Source organism: Scyliorhinus torazame, chromosome 27 (genome assembly GCF_047496885.1).
Source record: "Scyliorhinus torazame isolate Kashiwa2021f chromosome 27, sScyTor2.1, whole genome shotgun sequence".
In the NCBI taxonomy this organism is placed as follows: domain Eukaryota; kingdom Metazoa; phylum Chordata; class Chondrichthyes; order Carcharhiniformes; family Scyliorhinidae; genus Scyliorhinus; species Scyliorhinus torazame.
This window is the reverse complement of record NC_092733.1, coordinates 14,892,644-14,917,021: the sequence shown is the minus strand read 5'-3', so window position 1 is coordinate 14,917,021 and position 24,378 is coordinate 14,892,644. Positions and strand designations below refer to the sequence as shown.

The following is a 24,378-nucleotide window of genomic DNA, read 5'->3' as shown; positions in this document are numbered from 1 at the left end:
TTTTACTTCTTGGATTGGATTGGATTTGTTTATTGTCACGTGTACCGAGGTACAGTGAAAAGTATTTTTCTGCTAGCAGCTCAACAGATCATTAAATACATGAAAAGGAAATAAAAGAAAATACATAATAGGGCAACACAAGGTATACAATGTAACTACATAAGCACTGGCATCGGATAAAGCATACAGGGGTGTAGTGTTAATGAGGTCAGTCCATAAGAGGGTCATTTAGGAGTCTGGTGACAGTGGGGAAGAAGCTGTTTTTGAGTCTGTTCGTGCGTGTTCTCAGACTTCTGTATCTCCTGCCTGATGGAAGAAGTTGGAAGAGTGAGTAAGCCGGGTGGGAGGGATCTTTGATTATGCTGCCCGCTTTCCCCAGGCAGCGGGAGGTGTAGATGGAGTCAATGGATGGGAGGCAGGTTCGTGTGATGGACTGGGCGGTGTTCACGACTCTCTGAAGTTTCTTGCGGTCCTGGGCCGAGCAGTTGCCATACCAGGCTGTGTTGCAGCCCGATAGGATGCTTTCTATGGTGCATCTGTAAAAGTTGGTAAGGGTTAATGTGGACATGCCGAATTTCCTTAGTTTCCTGAGGAAGTATAGGCACTATTGTGCTTTCTTGGTGGTGGATTCGACGTGGGTGGACCAGGACAGATCTTTGGAGATGTGCACCCCTAGGAATTTGAAACTGCTAACCATCTCCACCTCAGCCCCGTTGATGCTGACAGGGGTGTGTACAGTACTTTGCTTCCTGAAGTCAATGACCAGCTCTTTAGTTTTGCTGGCATTGAGGGAGAGATTGTTGTCGCTACACCACTCCACTAGGTTCTCTATCTCCCGCCTGTATTCTGACTCGTCGTTATTCGAGATCTGGCCCACTATGGTCATATTGTCAGCAAACTTGTAGATGGAGTTGGAACCAGATTTAGCCACGCAGTCGTGTGTGTACAGGGAGTAGAGTAGGGGGCTAAGTATGCAGCCTTGCGGGGCCCCGGTGTTGAGGACTATTGTGGAGGAGGTGTTGTTGTTCATTCTTACTGACTGTGGTCTGTTGGTCAGAAAATCGAGGATCCAGTTGCAGAGTGGGGAGCCAAGTCCTAGGTTTTGGAGCTTTGATATGAGCTTGGCTGGGATTATGGTTTGAAGGCAGAGCTGTAGTCAATAAATAGGAGTCTGATGTAGGAGTCCTTGTTCTCCTGAATGAAGATGACGGATCTCAGTGTTGTAGAATGAATTTTTTTTCCACTAACAGTACTTACGGAGAAAGTGGAGTTTTCGATTATAATATTTGATTTGATTAGATTTGATTTAGTATTGACACATGTATAAGTATACAGTGAAAAGTATTGTTTCTTGCATGCTATACAGACAATGCATACCGTACATCGGAAAATAAGAAGTCTTACAACACCACGTTAAAGTCCAACAGGTTTGTTTCGAATCACTAGCTTTCGGAGCACTGCTCCATCCTCAGGTGGACCTGAGGAAGGAGCAGTGCTCTGAAAGCTAGAGATTTGAAACAAACCTGTTGGACTTTAACCTGGTGTTGTAAGACGTCTTACTGTGCTCACCCCAGTCCAACGCCGGCATCTCCACATCACGTACACAGGAAAGGAAGGAGAGCCGATAATGTAATGTTACAGTCATAACTAGTGTGTAGAGAAAAGATCAACTTAATACGAGGTAGGTCCATTCAAAAGTCTGATGGCAGCAGGGTAGAAGCTGTTCTTGAGTCGGTTGGTACGTGATCTCAAACTTTTGTATCTTTTTCCTGGCGGAAGAAAGTGGAGGAGAATATGTCCGGGATGTCCTTTCCGAGGCAGCGGGAATTGTAGATAGAATCAATGGACGGGAGGCTGGTTTACGTGATGGTCTGGGCTACATTCACGACCTTCTGTAGTTTCCTGCGGTCTTGGACAGAGCAGGATCCTTACCAAGCTGTGATACAACCAGAAAGAATGCTTTCTATGGTGCATCTGTAAAAGTTGGTGAGAGTTGTGGCTGACATGCTAAATTTCCTTAGTGTTCTGAGAAAGTAGAGTTGTTGGTGGGCTTTCTTAACTATAGTGTCGGCATGGGGGGACCAGGACAGGCTGTTGGTGATCTGGACACCTAACAACTTGATGCTCTCGACCCTTTCTACTTCGTTCCCATTGATGTAGAGAGGGACATGTTCTCCTCTACGCTTCCTGAAGTCAATGACAATCTCTGTTTATCAGATCAGTCGTGATCTCATTGAATGGCGGAGCAGACTCGGGCCGAAAGCCTACTTTTTCACCTACGTCTGGTGGTCTTACTCTCAGTTCAGACACACCCTCTCTAGTCAGCACCAACAATCTCTTTCATTGATCGGAACTTGTATCGGGAGTATATACATTTTCCAATCCTTATCAGGTTGAGCTTTCTGGCAGTCAAAGCCTTCAGTGAATTTGTCTCAAACTCTGGCAGCTCTGTGGTCGGAACTGGGATGTGATTGCACAAAATCGCATGAAGAAGAACCCTTCGGCCATCAGCGAACCCAGACCAGCTTCAAGACAAATCCGAGAGGTGAAAAGACAATGATGCACTCCAGTGAATGGAGTGCAAAGTCTAGGCTGAAACTTCCAATGAGGTACCAGAGTGTACAGCAGTGTCAGAGGTGCCGTCTTCAAATGAGACATTAAACCTAAGGCTCCACCTGCCCTTTGAGGTGGATGGATTGGCACGATGTTTTGGCCAATAATTATCAGCCAATGTCACAAAACCAGATTATCTGGGGGTCGCTATTACATTGCTGTTTGTGGGATCTTCCTGTGTGAAAATTGGCGTTTTCTACATTACAACAGTGACTAGACTTCAAAAAGTTCTTAATTGGCTGAAAAGTGCTGAGTTTGAGAGAGAGGTGCTATATAAATGAAAGTCCTTTCTTTCATCAAATCACCATACCAGCTCAGTACTGCTCCTCTCCCTGGTCTAATTTTCTCACAGAATCTGCCTCTTGGGCTCAGAGCTGAATAGGCCCTGTGAATAGTTATAGCTGCCCCATTTTTACAACGTGCTCGAGCAGTGATAAATCCGTGATCAAGACTTGCACTTTTTCATCTCCCACATTTCCCATCTTAATGATATCTTAACTGCTGACCAACTCAAATCCTCCCAACAATCGGGAGCTGGCACTGTGCGAGCCGGCCTCGGAAGCAATCAGCAGGAGTGCTATCTTCGCTGACACATTGAAAGAAAATTGATTGGGACCGATTTTCGATTGGGTGAAAAGAGAGCGATACAGGTTTGGAAACTCATTAAAAATAATTCGGCCGCATTCCTGGAGGATGATCTCAATGACACCTTTTAAACATTTCATGGGATTTGAGGGTCGCATTTGTGGTTGCCCATCCCTATTTGCCCTCGAGAAGGTGGCCTTGAGCTGCCGCAGTCCCTGTGGTGTTGGTACACTCACAGGTAATGAGATAGATGGCGAATAACTTTTTCTTGTTTTCCTATCTTTGTCGCTTATGGCTTCTCCGTGAGTGATTTCTTTGTCGCTCAGCTATTGTCTTCTTTCAATGAGGGCCAATTGCAACCTAATTCGTTCATTGGGAAACACATCATGCGTTGTGCTGACTTTATAACCCACTGATCTTACTCCCCATTCAAGTCAGTGGGTGTAAAGCTAGTTTTTCCCCCCAATCCTGTGGAAATTTAACCCTATGGTGAAGGTTTAAAATTATCCTCTACATCTCATATTTAAACATTTAACTTACTGGGCTCGATAGCACAGCTGCATCTATTAAAGACTTTAACTTCAAAATTGGCCTGACAACTCTGTGTAGTCGTTTCCAGTCCTCCACACCAGAGATTCCCAACCGGTGCGGCGTGAAGTGTGCCGCAAAATAAGGTTCAAAATGATTACACGTTAATGTAAATAAACTAAATCTTATCTTTGTTTTCAGCTCCGTGATCGGCATCTCCAAATCCCGCTGAACCTCGGGCCTCCCCGGCTGGGAATTGCCCGGGCATGCGCGGTTCGCAATTTTTAACATCGGTCATGTTCACGGGCCTAACCGATGTCGAACTGCACACGCGCGGCCCTTTCCCTGTGCATGGTTCAGATTGCCAACATAAAACATTCCGAACCGCGCATGCGCGGCCCTTTCCTGGCTGACGCATGCACAGCAGATCCCAGCTTCTTTTGGGAATTGGGGATGCCGACCACGGAGTTGAAGACAAAGATCCCGTGCGCCTGCGGATAGAGCAAAAACACGCAAAGGGCGCAAAAGCCTGGGAGAAGTGAGGGAGACGGGGAGAGGTTGGGGGGCAAACAGGAGAGAAGGCCGGGAGAAGTAAAATAAAACATTCTTCCCAGGAAGGGAAGAGGCCAAGGTCAGACACAGGAACCAGTAAAGTGAAGAAAAGGAGAAACAGGCTGCAATATTGTATTTGACATGCAAACGGTGATGAGGTTTGCATTGTGAACTTCTTAAACTAATGAAAATTGTATTGAATGGTGGCTTGACATGTTTTTAGGAGGCTTTAGAGGTAAAAAGGCTTTTGCAAGAGGGCATTTTAGTTCGAGAAAATAGGAGGCGTGCCAAAACCTTTACACTATAAAAGTGTGCCGTGATGTAAGAAAGGTTGAGGACTACTGCTCTACACTTCTTCCTGTCATCCAACTTAAATGTTTTGTTCACTGATTTGTATTATCTAATTAATCATCTGTATCCTCACTGTTGAAATCCAATCTTGTTACACCATGTCATGCTCTAATTCTGTGCTACTTCAGTGACAGCTGGGGCTCAGTGGGTGGCACTAACACCTCCAAATCAGAGGGTTGTTGGTTCATGTCCCAGAGACTTTGGCACAGAATCTAGGATGGTGCTGCCAGGGTAGTGGTGGGGGACTGCTGCACTGTCGCAAGTGTTGTCTTTGTATGAGGTGCTGATGGCCCCAGGGGTGGATGTAAAAGACCTCATGGCTCTATTTTGAAGAAGTACAGGGGAGTTCTGTCCGGTGTCCTGGCCAACATTCATCCCTCAACCAGTGGCGAAAACAGATGATGTTTATTTCTTTGCTGTTGTGGGGGCTTGCTGTGCACAAACAGGGTGCTGTATTTCCTACAATGCAATGCATCTCTGGGCATGGTAGCATAGTGGTTAGCACAGTTGCTTCATAGCTCCAGGGTCCCAGGTTCAATTCCCGGCTTGGGTCACTGTCTGTGCGGAGTTTGCACAATCTCCCCCTGTCTGCGTGGGTTTCCTCCGAGTGCTCCGGTTTCCTCCCACAGTCCAAAAATGTGCAGGTTAGGTGGCTTGGCCGTTATAAATTGCCCCTTAGTGACCAAAAAGGTTGGGTGGGGTTACTGGGTTACGGGGATAGGGTGAAAGTGTGGGCTTAGGAAGGGTGTTCTTTCCAAGGGCTGGTGCAGACTCGATGGGCCGAAGGGCCTCCTTCTGCACTGTAAATTCTATAATTGTATGATTCTGTTCTTTTGATCTTGGTGCCGTCCTACACCACGGGGCCTGTGCCATGACTCAAATTTCCCAACAAAGCTCCTAATTTTCTGATTTCGCTGGCGAAATTGCAAAACAATCTTTGCACAACGGTGACTGGTTTATTTATTAACTGGATGCTAAAATTGGAAAAATGAGGCAATGGAAAACAGCGTCACGCTGCAATTAGGTCATTAATTAGGCTACGGTATTGCCAAATGATTATCTACACTTCATACAGATCTTTTGCATGTTCTTTCTGAGTGAAGAACAGACTGATCGCGAGGCGTCAGCTTCCCAAACAACAAGCTGTTTGCCCCATTCGTTTTTTAAATTACTTTATGTACCTGTCCACTAGTTTTTACTGATTTAGTTTTTATGCAGTGTCGGCTACGATGGTGGCATTCCCGTTTCCCAGTCACGTGGTTCTGGGTTCATGTCTCACTCCAGTCTTTGAGCATAAAAATTAAAGCTGGCAGTCGACTGCAGCACCGAGGGAGTGCTGTGCTGTCAGAGGCACAGTCTTTCAGATATCTTCAGCAGCGGATGTAATCCCCGGCATTATTTCAGTGAAGGGCAGCGGAGTTATCCCTGCTGTCCTGAACAATATTTATTCCTCATCAACATGACAAAAAAAAACATCATTATCACATTGCTGTTTGTGGTCATTACACCTTTCTTACGTCACAAAAGTTCTTCATTGGCTCTCAAGCGCTTTAAGATATCTGGTGGTCGTGCAAAACACTATATGCATGTCTTTCTATTTCTGTTCATGAACCTGTAAATCGCTCTACTCCTCCGCAGCTCCTCGCTTTTCACCATTTGGAAAATACTCTGATCTTTCTATGTTAGCTCCACAGTGGATGGCCTCATGCTGAACTCCATCTGCTCACAGATCATTATGCTTGAAAGCTGGGGAAGTACTGAGAATTAATGCATTTTGGACAAGCAATAATCCAGGAATTAAATAAACTATTTTAGTTGACATCCCGGTTCAAACCTTCAGTTGTGTTGTTTGTCTTCTAAAAGCACCGGCTGAGGTTATTCATTAAGGCCCCGCCTCTCAATCTTGCCCCTCGCCTGAGGTGTGGTGACCCTCAGGTTAAATCACCACCAGTCAGCTCTCCCCCTCAAAGGGGAGAGCAACCGATGGTCCTTTGGGGATGGTGGCAACGTTTAGATTTTACTTCTAAAAGGAATTACAAGTTGTTTTTAAGACAGAACTACATCGCAAGGCACTTCACAAACACGTGAGAAAAATGCACTCTAAGGTATAGAAGGAGGCCTAACCAAAGGTTTGGCCAACTGAGTAAGGAGGGTCCGAATGGGGGGGAGTGCGTTGGATGGCAGAGGGGTTTTAGAGAAGGAGCTTCAGAGAGTGGGACCTTGTGGCTGAATGCACAGCTGCCAATGGTAGGGTCAGGTGAGGGGGGGGGGGGGGGGGGGGGGGGGGGGCAGAGGGGTGATGCACAAGAAGGGCAAAGTAGCTGGCTTCAAGATACCCTGACATTGATTTGATTTATTGTCACCTGTACTGAGGTACAGTGAAAAGTATTGTTCAGACATAACGTTCCATTCATGAAAAAACATAGGACATACATAAATACACAATGTAAATACATAGACACAGGCATCGGGTGAAGCATACAGAGTGTAGGACTACTCAGTAGCGACGATGCGTGAAGAGATCAGATCAGTCCATAAGAGGGTTGTTTAGGTGTCTGCTAACAGAGGGGAAGAAACTGCTTTTGAACCTGTTAGTCCGTGTTCTTAGACTTTTGTATCTCCTGCCCGATGGAGGAGGTTGGGAGAGAGAATAACCGATTGGGAGGGGTCCTTGATTATGCTGCCCGCTTTCCCAAGGCAGCGGGAGGTGTAGACGGACTCAATGGATGGGAGGTGGGTTCGTGTGATGGGCTGTGTTCACGACTCTCTGCAGTTTCTTACAGTCTTGACTGTTGCAGGTTTGTGGCACTCCTGAGTACATCGCCCCCGAGGTAATCGTGCGACAGGGGTATGGGAAGCCAGTCGACTGGTGGGCAATGGGCATCATACTGTACGAGTTCCTGGTGGGGTGTGTTCCCTTCTTTGGCGACACACCCGAGGAATTATTTGGCCAAGTCATCAGCGGTAAGTATGGAATCCAGTTGGGCTGTGTGATCCACTTGCTGATTGTGCCCATGCTACGTTATAAGCTCTTGGGTAGCGATGTTTGAACTGTGATCATGCAACCTATAGATCCTGGCAATAAATTGGCTCCTGAAGCCCAGACAACTCAATACTAATTGTGCTTGTTTCTCAGTTGGTTTGAATTTTGATGGGTGGGAAATTTGGATTGGCCTGTTCTTGACATTGTTGCCTCATAGATGAATAAATCAGAATACTAAATTCCTTACTGCCCAATGGTGTATGGAAATCAAAGGAAATGGGGTCTAAATGTTATAATTGACCCCTGTATATTTGCTGGCATGAGGCAAAAATGTTTGGACAATCCTACTGTAAGGTGAAGAGATAAAATGCCTGTCCATAAATGTGTTAAGTATTCCTGACCTAACTTTCCAGGTTTATTTTTAAAGTTTTTAGGAAGAGCTACTGGGTTGGTCAGTACTGGGTTCATGGGCAGCACGGTAGCATAGTGGTTAGCACAATTGCTTCACAGCTCCAGGATCTCAGGTTCGATTCCCGGCTTCGGTCACTGTCTGTGCGGAGTCTGCACGTTCTCCCCGTGTGTGCGTGGGTTTCCTCCGGGTGCTCCGGTTTCCTCCCACAGTCCAAAGATGTGCAGGTTAGGTGGATTGGCTGTGCTAAATTGCCCTTAGTGTCCAAAATTGCCCTTCGTGTTGGGTGGGGTTACTGGGTTATGGGGATAGGGTGGAGGTGTGGGCTTGGGTAGGGTGCTCTTTCCAAGAGCCGGTGCAGACCCGATGGGCCAAATGGCCTCCTTCTGCGCTGTAAATTCTATAAATGAGCTGTCTTGGTTTTATGGCCCTGTCATAGAGGATTCATCTGATACCTAATCCCAATAAACTCATTCCTAAAATTATTCCACCAACTAAAGCCCAGTTCGATGCATTGTTACCAAGGCTCGAGGGCAAATTACATCAGACTCCATTGGGGCAAGTCCTTGCCGCTTTGAACTAAAGCTTAGTGTCATGGTATTGTGTCATGCACCAGGTTTCAAAAAAACAATTGGGCCTTCTCAGGAGTTAGCTCTCAAATCACAGCTTGTGAGGATCATTCAGATCCTGAACTCTTGCATCTGATTATCAGAACAGAAAACGTGTTACTTGACACACTGGACACCATCGAGAAGCCATCCCTCCTTCTTGCTTCAGTAAATCCAGGAAACGGGGATTTACCCTGAAACCAAAATAATTGTGGATGCTGGAAATCGGAAATGAAAGAGAAATTGCAGATAATACTCAGCAGGTCAGCAGCACCTGTGGACGGAGAAACAGAGTTCATGGGCGTCATTCTCCGACCCCCCGTCGGGTTGGAGAATCGCCGGGGGCTGCCGTGAATCCCGCCCCTGCCGGTTGCCGAAGTCGCCGGCACCGGATATTCGGCGAGTGCGGGAATCGGGCCGCGCCGGTTGGCGGGCCCCCCGCTCGATTCTCCGGCCCAGATGGGCCGAAGTCCCGCCGATAAATTGCCTGTCCCGCCGGCGTGGATTAAACCACCTTTTGAACGGCGGGACAAGGCGGCGTGGGCGGGTTCCGGGGTCCTGGGGCGGGCGCGGGGCAATCTGGCCCCAGGGGGTGCCCCCATGGTGGCCTGGCCCGCGATCGGGGCCCACCGATCCGCGGGCGGGCCTGTGCCTTGGGGGCACTCTTTCCCTTCCGCCTCCGCCACGATCTCCACCATGGTGGAGGCGGAAGAGACTCCCTCCACTGCGCATGCATGGGAAACTGTCAGCGGCCGCTGACGCTCCCGCGCATGCGCCGCCCGGGGATTTCATTTCCGCGCCAGCTGGCGGGGCAACAAAGGCCGTTTCCACCAGCTGGCGGGGCGGAAATTCCTCCGGCATCGGCCTAGCCCCTCAATGTTGGGGCTCGGCCCCCAAAGATGCGGAGCATTCTGCACCTTTGGTGCGATGCCCGTCTGATTGGCGCCGTTTTGGGCGGCAGTCGGCGGACATCGCGCCGTTTCGGGAGAATTTCGCCCAGTGTTTCAGATCTGTGACCTTCCATCAGAATCGGAAAAAATTGATACAGCGGGTACAGGAGGCAGGGAACGGGTGGGGGGAGGGAGGTAAGACCGAAGGAATGGTTCATGATAGAGTGAAAGGCAGAATACCTCTGGGGCGGCACGGTAGCACAGTGGTTAGCACTGTTGCTTCACAGCGCCAGGGTCCTAGGTTCGATTCCCGGCTTGGGTCACTGTCTGTGCGGAGTCTGCACGTTCTCTCCGTGTCTGCGTGGGTTTCCTCCGGGTGCTCCGGTTTCCTCCCACAAGTCCCGAAAGACGTGCTTGTTAGGTGAATTGGACATTCTGAATTCTCCCTCCGTGTACCCGAACATGGAATGTGGCGCCTAGGGGCTTTCACAGTAACTTCATTTCAGTGTTAATGTAAGCCTACTTATGTCAATAAAGATTATTATTATATAGTTATATTATTAACTAAAGTTCCAGAGAACCACTTGTTTCAGAAAAGGAAAACTGTTGAATGGGAAGTGGAACAGCAGCATTTTTATTCACATGAGAGGCTGCAACTGGGATTTGGGGGAAATAGTCAACAAAGTTTTAACACCAAGTATAAAGCACCATGAGTGGCAATCCCCATCATGTGTCCAGTGTCTAATGTTGCCTCTTGTTTCTAGATGATATTATGTGGCCTGATGGCGATGAGGCTCTCCCAGCGGATGCACAACATCTCATTTCCAGCCTCCTGCAGCCAAACCCACTGGACAGGCTGGGGACAGGTAGGCAACCACACCCCGCCTGGGGTCACTGTATCGGACTGGGATCTTTCCTTGCTCGCACTATCCTTCTGCCGCCAGCTCTGTCATTATCCTTAACTGGAAATCCAATTTGCAAATAATGACTAGCTATTTTCACACCCTTGCTTAAAGTGAGCTTTTCAAATTGCTGTCTGCGTTGCTTTAACTTCAGAAATAACTTGTGTTTATACAGGACCTTTCATAACCTCAGGATGGTTTAAAGTGCTCTACAGTCAATGAAGTACTTTTAGAGTGCAGTCACCGTTTAATGTTTTATCCTGATGTACATTGAAATATTCTCACAGATAACATTTCTGAAGGATATGTGGTGATACACTGTTGATTCACCACCCGTACACACCGCCCGTACACACCACCCGTACTCACCACCCGTACACACCACCCGTACACACCACCCGTACACACCACCCGTACACACCACCCGTACACACCACCCGTACACACCACCCGTACACACCACCCGTACACACCACCCGTACACACCACCCGTACACACCACCCGTACACACCACCCGTACACACCACCCGTACACACCACCCGTACACACCACCCGTACACACCACCCGTACACAACACTCTACACACCACTCATACACAGTGGGGGTACACATCTTTGGGTTGTGGGGGTGAGACCCACACAGACATGGGGAGAATATGCAAACACCACACGGTCAGTAACCCAGGGCCGGGATCAAACCTGGGTCCTCTGCGCTGTGAGGCAGCAGTGCTAACCACTGCACCAGCGTGCCACCCCTTCATTGCCCATCCTAATTGCCTTTAGGAGGATGGTGCTGAACTACCTTCTTGAACCATGGCAGTCCATGTGGTGTAGGTACATCCACTTTGCTGTTAGGGAGGCCGTTGCAGGATTTTGACCCAGCAATAGTATAATTCCAAGTCAGGATGTTGTGTGGCTTGGACGGGAACTTGGAGGATTTATGTTCTCTGCTGTCCTTGTTCTTCTAGGTGGTCAATGTCGCTTGTTTGGAAGTAACTGTTGAAGGCGAGTTGATGCAGTGCATCTTGCAGATGGTACACACTGCTGCCATTTGTGCTGATGGTGGATGGAGTAAATGTTTAACTGCTTCTTTGTTTTACTGAATGGAAGATTGTGACTAGTGATGTTCCACAAGGATCTGTGGTGAGGCATCTCTTGTTTGTAGTATACATAAACGACTTGGAGGAAAATGTAGCTGGTCTGATTAGTAAGTTCGTGGATGACACCAAGGTTGGTGGAGTTACGGATAGTGTTGAGGATTGTCAGAGGATACAGCAGGACATAGATAGGTTGGAGACTTGGGCAGAGAAATGGCAAATGAAGTTTAATCCGGACAAATGTGAGGTAATGCATTTTGGTAGGTCTAGCATAGAGGGGAAATATACTGTAAATGGCAAAACTCTTAGGAATATAGGAAGTCAGCGAGATCTGGGGTTGCAGATCCACAGATCTTTGAAAGTGGCAACGCAAATGGACAAGGTGGTCAAGAAAGCATACGGAATGCTTGCCTTCATTGGACGGGGCATTGAGCATAAAAACTGGCAAGTCATGCTACAGTTGTATAGAACCTTGGTAAGGCCGCACTCGGAATATTGCGCTCAATTCTGGTCGCCACACTACCGGAAGGATGTGGAGGCTTTGGAGAGGGTGCAGAGGAGGTTTACCAGGATGTTGCCTGGTCTGGAGGGTGTTAGCTATGCAGAGAGGCTGAATAGGCTCAGACTACTTTCATTAGAAAGACGGAGGTTGAGGGGTGACCTGATAGATGTCTACAAGATTATGAGCGGCTTGGATAGAGTGGATGGGCAGACAGTCTTTCCCAGGGTGGAGGGGTCACACACCAGGGGGCATAGGTTTAAGATCTGTGGGGCAAAGTTTAGAGGAGATGTGCGAGGCAGGTTTTTTACACCGAGGGTGGTGAGTGCCTGGAACGCGTTGCCAGGGCAGATACATTAACGGCGTTCAAAAGGCATCTTGACAAATACATGGATAGGATGGGTATAGAGCGATACGGCGATACGGTGTTGAGGGTTTTGGCCAAGGTTGCTATCATGACCGGTACAGGCTTGGAGGGCCGAAGGGCCTGTTCCTGTATTGTTCTTTTCCATTCACTGTGGGTGTATAGTAAGCTAATGAGTCAAACCCTTCCATTCATTCCCATTTTAGGCAGCTTCCACTCGCTGTCATTTCCTAACATTCCTGATGTAAGCATTGCACACTTTGATAATTGCCCTCTTTGTAATGCTCGTCGCATTAAATCCGGACCATCTACTGCCAAGTTTCGCGGACAAACTCAGCACAATTTTAAATCTAATCACTTTTGTTGCAATACAGATTGTGTTAAGTGCGTGCTGTTAAGCCTGAATTGCTGAGATGTTATTAAAGAGGTTGGGGCACAAAGAGGTTCAAATTGGCAATTTTTATGTTAATGGAAATTGAGATGGAAGCCTAGCACTTCCGCAAAATCAGTGGCGTATTTATCTGGCAGTGACTATTATCTCAATGAGCTAAAAGCTGCTGGATGTTTAATGTTGGAGAAATTCTACACTCCAGGGGTCGAGGTTACTGCTCTGCTTTTGAAGTTGTTAGTGACCTCCCATCGACAAACAGAATTGAAAAACCATTTATGTTCGTGACCTCAGTCAGCTGGTGACAGTTCTGTCTCGGGTTTGAAGATGAAGGCCTGGATACGAGATTGCTTCCACACACAGAATCAACCCGTATGTAGAAAACACTGCATGTTACGGAACTCATTGTCTGAATCAGCCGGGAGTATCAATTCATAAAAGTGGTCCTAATATCCTCATTTAATGTGTGTCGGTGAGCTGAATCTTTGCTTCAGCCTGCTCAGGGTACATTCAATATTAATTCTGGTTGACCCTGCGTAGGCTCCGTTATTTTTGGATTTATGTAGAGTTGGAAGGGCTCGCCCGGTCCTGGCGGAGAAATCTCTGTTTCTTCCAATCACCCGGGCTCTGTGGATTTCTTACCATGAAGGCAGCATTGGTGATTCTAGGATGGCGGCCATTGCCATGCTTGATCAGTTTCCTATTCTTTCTGGTTCTCACACCCATTATCCGTGGTCCACACCAGTCCGCCGAACACATCCATCATAGCCCATTGGGAAAACTCAATGGAGCTCCTCTACAACTCTATATTGTTCATTTGATTTGATTTGATTTATTATTGTCACATGTATACAGTGAAAAGTATGGTTTCTTGCATGCTGTACAGACAACGCGTACCGTACATAGAGAAGGAAGGAGAGACTGCAGAATGTAATGTTACAGTCATAACTAGGGTGTAGAGAAAAGATCAACTTAATACGAGGTAGGTCCATTCAAAAGTCTGATGGCAGCAGGGAAGAAGCTGTTCTTGAGTCGGTTGGTACGTGACCTCAAACTTTGGTATCTTTTTCCTGACGGAAGAAGGTGGAAGAGAGTATGTCCGGGGTGCATGGGGTCCTTAATTATGCTGCTTGCCTTTCCGAGGCAGCGGGAATTATAGACAGAGTCAATGGATGGGAGGCTGGTTTGCATGATGGACTGGGCTACATTCACGACCTTTTGTAGTTTCTTGCGGTCTTGGGCAGAGCAGGTTCCATACCAAGCTGTGATACAACCAGAAAGAATGCTTTCTATGGTGCATCTGTAAAAGTTGGTGAGAGTTGTAGCTGACATGCCAAATTTCCTTAGTCTTCTGGGAAAGTAGAGTCGTTGGTGGGCTTTCTTAACAATAGTGTCGGCATGGGGGGACCAGGACAGGTTGTTGGTGATCTGGACACCTCAAAACTTAAAGCTCTCGACCCTTTCTACTTCGTTCCCATTGATGTAGACAGGGGCATGTTCTCCACTACGCTTCCTGAAGTCGATGCCAATCTCCTTTGTTTTGTTGACATTGAGGGAGAGATTATTGTCGTCGCACCAGTTCACCAGATTCTCTATCTCATTCCTGTACTCTGTCTCGTCATTGTTTGAAATCTGACCCACTACGGTGGTGTCATCAGCAAATTTGAAAATCGAGTTGGAGAGGAATTTGGCCACACAGTCATACAGTCACACAGTTCATATCTAAATATCAAAACCTCCTGGACATTTCTAATCTTGAGTTCTCCTAACGCTCATTCCTCTTCTTGCTGTAGGAGGCACCTATGAAGTCAAGCAACACGGTTTCTTCAAAGACCTGGACTGGACCAGCTTGCTGCGTCAGAAGGCAGAGTTCATTCCCCATCTGGAGTCAGAGGAAGACACCAGTTACTTTGATAGCAAGTGTTTTTCTACTAAGCAAAGCCTTGAGTTGGGGGCTGGGACATGACTGGAGGTGGTCAGGATTTAGGATCCCTTTATTAAAAACTCAATTGTTTGGGACTCAAAAGTGATGAGATTCAGTAGTGCCCAGCAGAACAGAAGAGACTTCGCCTATGGATTGACTGCTCCACTGAGTGCCTGATCTCGGCCTGCTGCTTGGGGATATGTCGAAAACAAGAGAGGTGCCTTTTTCAAGGGGGAAAGGAAAGTTCGGAGGGCAATCTATACCAATTCTTTTTTAAAATAAATTTAGAGTCCCCAATTCTTTTTTTTCTTCCAATTAAGGGGCAATTTAGCGTGGCCAATCCACCTACCCTGCACATCTTTGGGTTGTGGGGGCGAAGCCCACGCAAACAGGGGGAGAATGTGCAAACTCCACACGGACAGTGACCCAGAGCCGGGATCGAACCTGGGACCTCGGCGCCGTGAGGCAGCAGCGCTAACCCACCGTGCCACCGTGCTGCCCCTGTCTGTACCAATTCTTAACCGACCCCCTCGCATCTGTCTGGGTAGCAGCGATGATGAAAGTGGGGGGGGGGGGGCGGGGAGGTTGCTGTTAGCGTGCTGGTGAGTCGGTTGCAGTCCAGGAAAACCACAATCAGGAAGAGCATTGGGCAAGGTGGCCAGGTTTGGTGGTGGTGGGGGGGGGGGGGGGGAGTGGGGATTGGGTGTTGGGTGGTAAGAGGGAAGAGTGGCATATCATTCCCTCACTGAAATGGTGCCCCTCTCTCTCTCTCTGCAGCCCGGTCTGATCGATATCACCATGTCAATTCCTACGATGAAGATGACACAAATGAAGATGAGCCAGTAGAAATTCGACAGTTTTCCTCCTGCTCACCTCGATTTATTAAGGTATTTCTGCGAATATAAATCCATTTGCCCTTCCCTTGGATCCGATTGTTGTTGTGGCCAGGGTTTCAAAACAGTGGGTGCATGACATGGTCCATGTATTTCACGCAGAATGCCCAGCTGGACAACTACTGAGGTCGGCGCCAATAGGTCTTGTTAGCATTTTATAGCTTGGCTCTAAGATCTGCCCCACTCACTGATTTTAATAGTTCAACCCCAGACAGGACAAGAGCCGGGCAACATGTAGACCACCATTCCTGTCCTAGAAGTCACTGGCTCTCCTGCAGAAAGAGACTCAAAATGGCGAAAAATTTGAGATAATCTTAGTTTGTAAAATGTACATTTCCAAGTATTTTTTCCTCCAAATCTATAAATTTGAGGAATACTTTGATCAAGAGATACTCCCCAAAACTTTCCTTTTAAAAGAGCTCAGATGAATCAATGGCATGTTGTACATGCTGCGTTCCTAAGACGAGGCTCAATAGGCTGAGGGCACTGGCCATTCTGTCCTCCATACATTATTCCCATTCTTTCTCCACAGTTTCTCTCTGTGGGGTTTTGAGAGCGTGCAGTGACACCTACAGGTTTCCAGTATTATTACAGCACAGAGTGAAGGAGAAAACCAGCACGCCCCCATCTGGTCCTCACACCCATAACATGTGGAAATAAGGGAACCATGGGCTGGATTCTCTGATTTTGCGGCTATGGACTGAGGAAGCGTCTGCTCTTACGACCAAAATGTCGGCGGCACCCCCCGCACCGATGTTACGCCCGGTGGGGGGCTAGGAGCCCGTGCCAAGTAGGCTTTACCTGCAGATACAGATGCAGAATGGCCGGGTCCGTGGTCGCGCATGGGCATGGCGGCAGCCTGCACCGTACAACCTGCCAGGTAGTGCCCCCCTGAAATCCCCCCCTAGCCACCCCCAGCCCAACCCCCACCAGTCTCCCCACCCCCTGCCTGAAGCCTCCCCGGCCAGCGGAACACGCACCCCCCCCCCCCCGGACTGTGGTGGCGCTGGACGGTCCGCAGCTGCCACGCGAGGTTCCAGAACACTGCGAGGACACGCGACCGACGCTGTCAGGAAGTCAGCCCATCGGGGGGGGGGGGGGGGGAGCATCGGGGGACGTCCTGAGGCCGTCCCAATGGCGTGCAGCTTACTCCTCCAATAAACGGCTCCGCCCCCGATTTCGGCGTAAAAACGGATTCTCCGGCCAATCGCCGAACGTGATTTTGGCGTCGGCAATCGGAGAATCCAGCCCCATATTTCACTTCAGTGCCCCGGACACCTCTGTTCTAGCGTTTTGGAAAACTCTGCACCAGCATGCTGCCCTCCGTAAACCTTGAGTTTCTCCAAAGCTCCGCCACATCAAAATTCACATCCAAGTCCCATTCACCCAGCACCGCTGCACTCACTGACCAATATTGGTTCCAGACGCACCCGTGCCTCCAATTTAAAATTCTCATCCTTGTTTCCATGGCCTTGTCCCTCCCTAACTCTGTAATCTCCTCCAGCCCCACGACCCTCCGATATAACTGTCACCTCCAATTTATAGAACAATAGAACATTACAGCGCAGTACAGGCCCTTCGGCCCTCGATGTTGCGCCGACCTGTGAAACCACTCTAAAGCCCATCTACACTAATCCCTTATCGTCCATATGCCTATCCAATGACCATTTAAATGCCCTTAATGTTGTCGCATCCACTACTGTTGCAGGCAGGGCATTCCACGCCCCTACTACTCACTGAGTAAAGAACCTACCTCTGACATCTGTCCTATATCTATCTCCCCTCAATTTGAAGCTATGTCCCCTCGTGTTAGCCATCACCATCCGAGAAAAAGGCTCTCACTGTCCACCCTATCTAATCCTCTGATCATCTTGTATGCTTCTATTAAGTCACCTCTTAACCTTCTTCTCTCTAACGAAAACAGCCTCGAGTCCCTCAGCCTTTCCTCATAAGATCTTCCCTCCGTACCAGGCAACATCCTGGTAAATCTCCTCTGCACCCTTTGCAATGCTTCCACATCCTTCCTATAATGCGGCAACCAGAACTGCACGCAATACTTCAAATGCGGCTGCACCAGAGTTTTGTACAGCTGCAACATGACCTCATGGCTCCGAAACTCGATCCCTCTACCAATAAAAGCTAACACACCGTACGCCTTCTTAACAACCTTATCAACCTGGGTGGCAACTTTCAGGGATCTATGTACATGGACACCGAGATCTCTCGGCTCATCCACACTACCAAGAATCTTACCATTAGTCCAGTACTCTGTATTCTTGTTACTCCTTCCAAAATTAATCACCTCACACTTTTCTGCACGAAACTCCATTTGCCACTTCTCAGCCCAGTTCTGCAGCTTATCTATGTACCTCTGTAACCTGCACCATCCTTCCGCACTGTCCACAACTCCATCAACTTTAGTGTAATCCGCGAATTTACTCACCCATCCTTCTACGCCCTCCTCCAGGTCATTTATAAAAATAACAAACAGCAGTGGCCCCAAAACAGATCCTTGTGGTGCACCACTAGTAACTGAACTCCAGGCTGAACATTTCCGATCAACCACCACCCTCTGTCTTCTTACAGCTAGCCAATTTCTGATCCAAACCGCTAAATCACCCTCAATCCCATGCCTCCGTATTTTCTGCAATAGCCTACCGTGGGGATCCTTATCAAACGCTTTACTGAAATTCATATACACCACATCAACTGCTTTACCCTCGTCCACCTGTTTGGTCACCTTCTCAAAGAACTCAATAAGGTTTGTGAGGCACGACCTACCCGTCACAAAACCAAAGTGGACCCCAACACCTGGAATTCACTTCCTAAATAAACTGTTCTGACTCTCCTTCTCAATTACACTCTCTTAACCAAGCTTTTTAATCAGCTGTCCTAATATCTAATAAAATGTTAGATTTTGCCCGAGAATGCTCCTGGGATGTTTTCTTCCATCAAAGGCTCACATTTTTGTTGTTGTGACATTCTGACCATTGAAGTTAATCAGGAACCAGGGGCGTCATTCTCCGCCGGCGGGAGTCTCCGTTTTGCCGGCGCCCGGGGGTTTCCCGACGGCGTGGGGCTGCCCCACAATGGGAAACCCCATTGACCGGCCGGTGTTACGGAGACTCCCGCCGGCCGGTCGGGGCAGAAATGTGGCGGGGCGGGTAGGAGAATTTCGCCCCAGGTAAATACCATTTCCCAGCAGGCCGTCTCCAGGGGATTGCATTTATATAGCGCCTTTCATGACTTCAGCCTGTCCCGAATTGCCTTGCAGACAGTGAGGTACTTCTGAGGTGTAGTCGCTGTTATAATGTTGGAAAGTCAGCAGCCAGTTTGCGCACAGCAAGCTCCCACATCAGCGTTGTGAGAATGACCAGATTGCAGGGCTGACGAGCCATTGAAATCTCCATTCACATCGGCAGAACTGGGAGATCCTGCTGGCGTGAGGAGCTGGAAAAGTCCGGCCAATGATTCCCGTGGGTTGAGAAATTCCTTTCTCCCCCTCCAGTTTTCTCGCCTGAAGGTGTTGGGGTTTGGTTGAATAGGTGTCAGTACCCCTCCCAGACCTCACCTTTATGCACGTGTGGCCGGGGGGTGGGGGGGGGGGGGGAGGGTGGGCGCGGGGGGGGCACTGAGTTATGCTAACACTGGGCTGCGATGTGTACAGGTCTACAGCAGTATGGAGCGTCTCACCCAGCACGAGGAGCAGAAAGCCCCGGTGGTCACCCGCCGCAACCTGAACAAGCATAAGGAGGAAAAGAGTGACAAGATGGAGGGCCTAAGCTCCCTTGGCACCCGGGACAAGAGCTGGAGGACAAGCTCTCCAGAGATGTACGTAGGGCAGCTATATTGCTGCGTTGAAGTTTCCTCTCGTCTTAACTCCAAGCTTCAAGTCTGCCACTCATGCTCCTTCCTCAATCCTTGTTAAAATAATTGTCTTCATCATCAATCCCTCACTACCTCGAAAACATCCTCCTGACCTGCAACCCTGTGAGATGTCAACGCCTCTCCAACTCTCTAGCCTTTTGTGCGTCACCCACTTCCATAACATGCCATTGGCGGCTGTTCCTTCAGCTGCCTATTCCCTAAGCTCTGGGGTTTCTTCTCCAGACTCTTGGGCTGCACGGTAGTGCAGTGGTTAGCACCATTGCTTCACAGCGCCATGGTCGATTCACGGCTTGGGTCACTGTCTGTGCGGAGTCTGCACGTTCTCCCCGTGTCTGCGTGGGTTTCCTCCGGGTGCTCCGGTTTCCTCCCACAGTCCCGAAAGATGTGCTGTTAGGTGAATTGGACATTCTGAATTCTCCCTCAGTGCACCCGAACAGGCGCTGGAATGTGGCGACTAGGGGATTTTCACAGTAACTTCATTGCAGTGTTGATGTAAGCCTACTTGTGACACTAATAAAGATTATTCTTATTATCTCCACCCTCCTCCTTTGGAATGCTGTTTAAAAGTCACTACTTTGACCATGAATGTGGCCAATTTCTCCCAATGTCTCACTCTTTGATCCACTGGGATGCTGCCGGACATGCTGAGTGATTTCCGGCCTCGCCATTTTTGGTTTTGTTTTAAAGTGAATGAATTAGTTTATGAAATGAAATGAAATGAAAATCGCTTATTGTCACAAGTAGGCTTCAATGAAGTTACTGTGAAAAGCCCCTAGTTGCCACATTCCGGTGCCTGTTCGGGGAGGCTGGTACGGGAATTGAACCGTGCTGTTGGCCTGCTTTAAAAGCCAGCGATTTAGCCCAGTGTGCTAAACCAGCCCCTGATATTGCTTTGGGATGACGGTGGGAGAGGGAGGGGGAGGTGATCGCCGTGCTGCCTCGGGGGGCTCTGAGGTTTATGTTTGCTCTCCTGTCTTTTCTCCCACCTTCGCTCTTTTCAGGAAGCGTCTCTCGGCCTCGGAGTCATCTTACGGCGAGAGTGACTCCAGCCCTCCTCTCACCGTCCGCCGCAGGTTCTCTGCACTCATGGACACTCACAAGTTTGCCACGCCCCTCGAGGACGACACGGAGGTGACGCACAAACACCAGGAAGTGCAGACGGTGACGCCAGTCCAGGATCAGGCCAGCCAGTTGGAGCCACGGCAGAAAGATATGGAAGGACAGAGCGCCGTCTCTGCGGGAAACACTGGCAACAGTCCAACATTCCCAGGTATGGGATGCCTGCTCTCTTATCAATGGTCAGTGCAATGGTTGATGCCAGTCTGGTAACATTTTCTGCTTGAATTTAAAGAATAGTACTTTTGTTGATGTTTATGCCCCACATTAACCTCTTCCCAACCCTCTTCCTCCAAGCTATCAGCATATCCTCCTATTCCTTTCTCCCTTATGTGTTTATCCAGCTTCCCTTTAAATGTATCTATACTATTCGCCTCCACTATTCCCTGTATAGCTGTGGTGATTTGCCTGTGAATAGTATTGTATTTAGTTAATAATGCGACCTCCAACACCAGCTGGTGGCGCCAGAGATCGGTCACCTCACGTGAGACACCCATCAGTTGGTAGTAAGGTGTACAACAGGACTGTCGCACATAGGGTCGTTTCAGGAGAGTTCACGGTACCTAGTCTGTATAGTATTCTGTTTGTTATCTTTCCACGTGTTCATCAATAAACCATCATTCTAATTAAGTCACCACATGTTCTGTGTGCATCATTGCAACAGCAAGGTCACAGACCATAACAGTAACGAGTTCCACATTCCCACCACTCTCTGGGTAAAAATATTCCCCCCTGAATTCCCCACTGGATTTGTTGGTTACTGTCTGATATTTAAGGCAACTGATTTTTAACTCCCCATCAGTACTCTACGTCTATCTTATCAAATCCCTCTGATAATATTGAAGACCTATTTCAGATCTGCCTTCTCTTTTCTGGAGAAAGGAACCCAAAACCTTTTATTTTGTTGTCCGACATATTGGACAAGCTCAGATCCTTGAAGAATGTGAAGTAGTCCTTCAGGAAAAATTGGTTTTAACATTTTTGTTTACTCCAACGCTGTAGAGGTATGTCTTGCTACTATGAAGTAGATTTTATGTTTGTACCGCATCTGAACAGCAAGTATTACCAGGTCAGGTATAGATGCCGACTAAAGCTTCCTCTACATTGCACCATTGAATTGAATTGGATTTGATTTATTGTCACGTGTACCGAGGTACAGTGAAAAATATTGTTCTGCGTACAGTCCAGACAGATTGTTCCATACATGAAAAAAACATAGGACATGCATAAATACTCAATGGAAATAAATAGGAATAATAGATCTTAACAAAAATCACAAATGAATCCGCCCTGCTGCACCTGTTTGCCATTTCCATTTCCCACACCATTCGTCCCTCTCACTTCTCCGAGTGCGATTGTCAACTTATTACCCATTACTGTTGTGTGACATAGACCTGCAGCTTACTGACTCGGCTGATAGTGCCCAAGCTTATTTCATATGTACCTTTACAGCAGTGAGTGTGAGAGAGAGAAAGGAGATTTCTGCCCCCTCAATCTGGATTGGTTTTGAACCTAGGCCTCAGATGTCAAAGGGCAGCATACTGACCAATAGGATCAACCAATTCCATTTTGGACCTTTCACAGCCATACCTCGCAATCATCAGTATCACTATTAACTCACCAGTATCACTATTAACTCACTAGCTGTTCAACAATCCAGACTGATGTTATTCACTCTGAAGGCCCTGAAGTGCCGCAATTTGATGTGATTGGGTCTTAGAACATAGAACATACAGCGCAGAAGGAGACCATTCGGCCCATCGAGTCTGCACTGACCCACTTAAGCCCTCACTTCCACCCTATCCCCGTAACCAAATAACCCCTCCTAACCTTTTTGGACACTAAGGGCAATTTATCACGGCCAATCCACCTAACCTGCACGTCTTTGGACCGTGGGAGGAAACCTGAGCACCCGGAGGAAACCCACGCAGACACGGGGAGAACGTGCAGGCTCCGCACAGACAGTGACCCAGCAGGGAATCGAACCTGGGACCCTGGAGCTGTGAAGCCACAGTGTTAGCCACATGTGCTACCATGCTGCCCGCTGTTGCTCTTGAGGTTTTCAATTCCCCACACAGCGAGTCCCTGATTTTATACCACGCAATTACTGAGTGAAGACCAAACACGCCCCTGTGGTATTCTCATAAATGTAGGAACTGCAAGGGTTAATGAAGTGTCTAGAGTAGCCACTAGAGAGAGCTACAGTTACAACTATATAAGGCAGTGCTGCTAAGCCTAGTGGGGAGTGTGGGTGCAGGAGTTAGCTATAGAGAGTGAAATGTACAAATAGTGTAAGTGAGAGCAAATCATAGTTTCTATCAGTATTAGGATTAGCTGTAGATGAGTGTAGTTAAATGTTATTAATCTTTAGGAGTACGCGTCAAATCCAAATTAGTAGTGTTAATAAATGTATCGCTTTGTTTAAGTTCAAGCTATCTTGTGGTCTTCGTGAACACTGCGCCAACCATCTTGAAATAAACAACACCAAGAACACCACATTCCCTACGTTAATAACTTATTTTGCATGAGACCCTCTTTGAGGTGGACATTAAACAAATCACATGGCTACTATTTTGACCACTCACTCCTGTGGAAGGGCAGAGAATGCGCCCTGGAAAAAAGCAAAACTGTTAGAATCTAAGTGAACTTTTGCGTGCCTTCCTGCTAAATGGTTTCAATTTGATTTCAGCTGGGAGGCCAGTGAAGTTGAGTGACTCCCTATGCACCGTTTCCAAGGAAACAGATTCTTTCTCGACGAAGGCAACGAGTGACCTGGCGGTGCGCAGAGCGCGACACCAGCAGCTGTCAGGGGATTCAGCCGAGAAGCGGGCCTCCCGGCCCGTGAACAAGGTCATTAAATCAGCATCGGCCACCGCTCTGTCAGTCATGATCCCTGCAGGTATGGAGTGGGGAGATCGTGGTCATGTAATCCAGAGGAGCAGCACGGTAGTGGATAGCACAATTGCTTCACAGCTCCAGGGTCGCAGGTTCGATTCCCGGCTTGGGTCGCTGTCTGTGCGGAGTCTGTACATCCTCCCCGTGTGTGCGCGGGTTTCCTCCGGGTGCTCCGGTTTCCTCCCACAGTCCAAAGATGTGCAGGTTAGGTGGATTAGCCATGATAAATTGCCCTTAGTGTCCAAAATTGCCCTTGGTGGGGATACTAGGTTATGGGGATAGGGTGGAGGTGTTGACCTTGGGTAGGGTGCTCTTTCCAAGAGCCGGTGCAGACCCGATGGGCCGAATGGCCTCCTTCTGCACTGTAAAATCTATGATAATCCGCTGAAGGCACAGGTTCAAATCCCACCATGGGATTTAATTAATTATTCGTTCTGGAACTGTCATCGATTGTTGTAAAAACCCATTTGGTTCCCTAATGTGCCCTTCAGTGAAGTAAATCTGCTTTCTTACCTGGTCTGGCCGACATTATAATAATATAATCATCTTTATTATTGTCACAAGTAGGCTTACATTAACACTGCAATGAAGTTACTGTGAAAAGCCCCTAGTCGCCACATTCCGGCGCCTGTTCGGGTACACGGAGGGAGAATTCAGAATGTCCACTTCACCTGATGAACACGTCTTTCGGGACTTGTGGGAGGAAACCGGAGCACCCGGAGGAAACCCACGCAGACACGGGGAGAACGTGCAGACTCCGCACAGACAGTGACCCAAGCCGGGAATCGAAGCCGGGTCCCCGGCTCTGTGAAGCAACAGTGCTAACCACTGTGCTACCGTGCTGCCCCTAATGTGGTTAACCCTTAAGTGCCCTCAGAAATGACCAAGCAA

At 48.2% G+C, this 24,378-nt stretch overlaps 1 protein-coding gene across 5 annotated transcripts in view; it reads left to right on the top strand.

The window, feature by feature from the left end:
• Positions 1 to 24,378, top strand: part of LOC140403227 (microtubule-associated serine/threonine-protein kinase 1-like) — a 217,797-nt gene that overhangs the window by 171,461 nt on the left and 21,958 nt on the right. For all 5 annotated transcript variants that reach the window (XM_072490987.1, XM_072490989.1, XM_072490986.1 and 2 more), the window contains 7 exons: positions 7,428 to 7,593; positions 10,284 to 10,385; positions 14,565 to 14,687; positions 15,473 to 15,582; positions 19,256 to 19,419; positions 20,478 to 20,746; positions 23,282 to 23,491. In XM_072490987.1, coding sequence (XP_072347088.1) covers positions 7,428 to 7,593; positions 10,284 to 10,385; positions 14,565 to 14,687; positions 15,473 to 15,582; positions 19,256 to 19,419; positions 20,478 to 20,746; positions 23,282 to 23,491 — 1,144 coding nt within the window. The remainder of the gene's footprint in view (positions 1 to 7,427; positions 7,594 to 10,283; positions 10,386 to 14,564; positions 14,688 to 15,472; positions 15,583 to 19,255; positions 19,420 to 20,477; positions 20,747 to 23,281; positions 23,492 to 24,378) is intronic.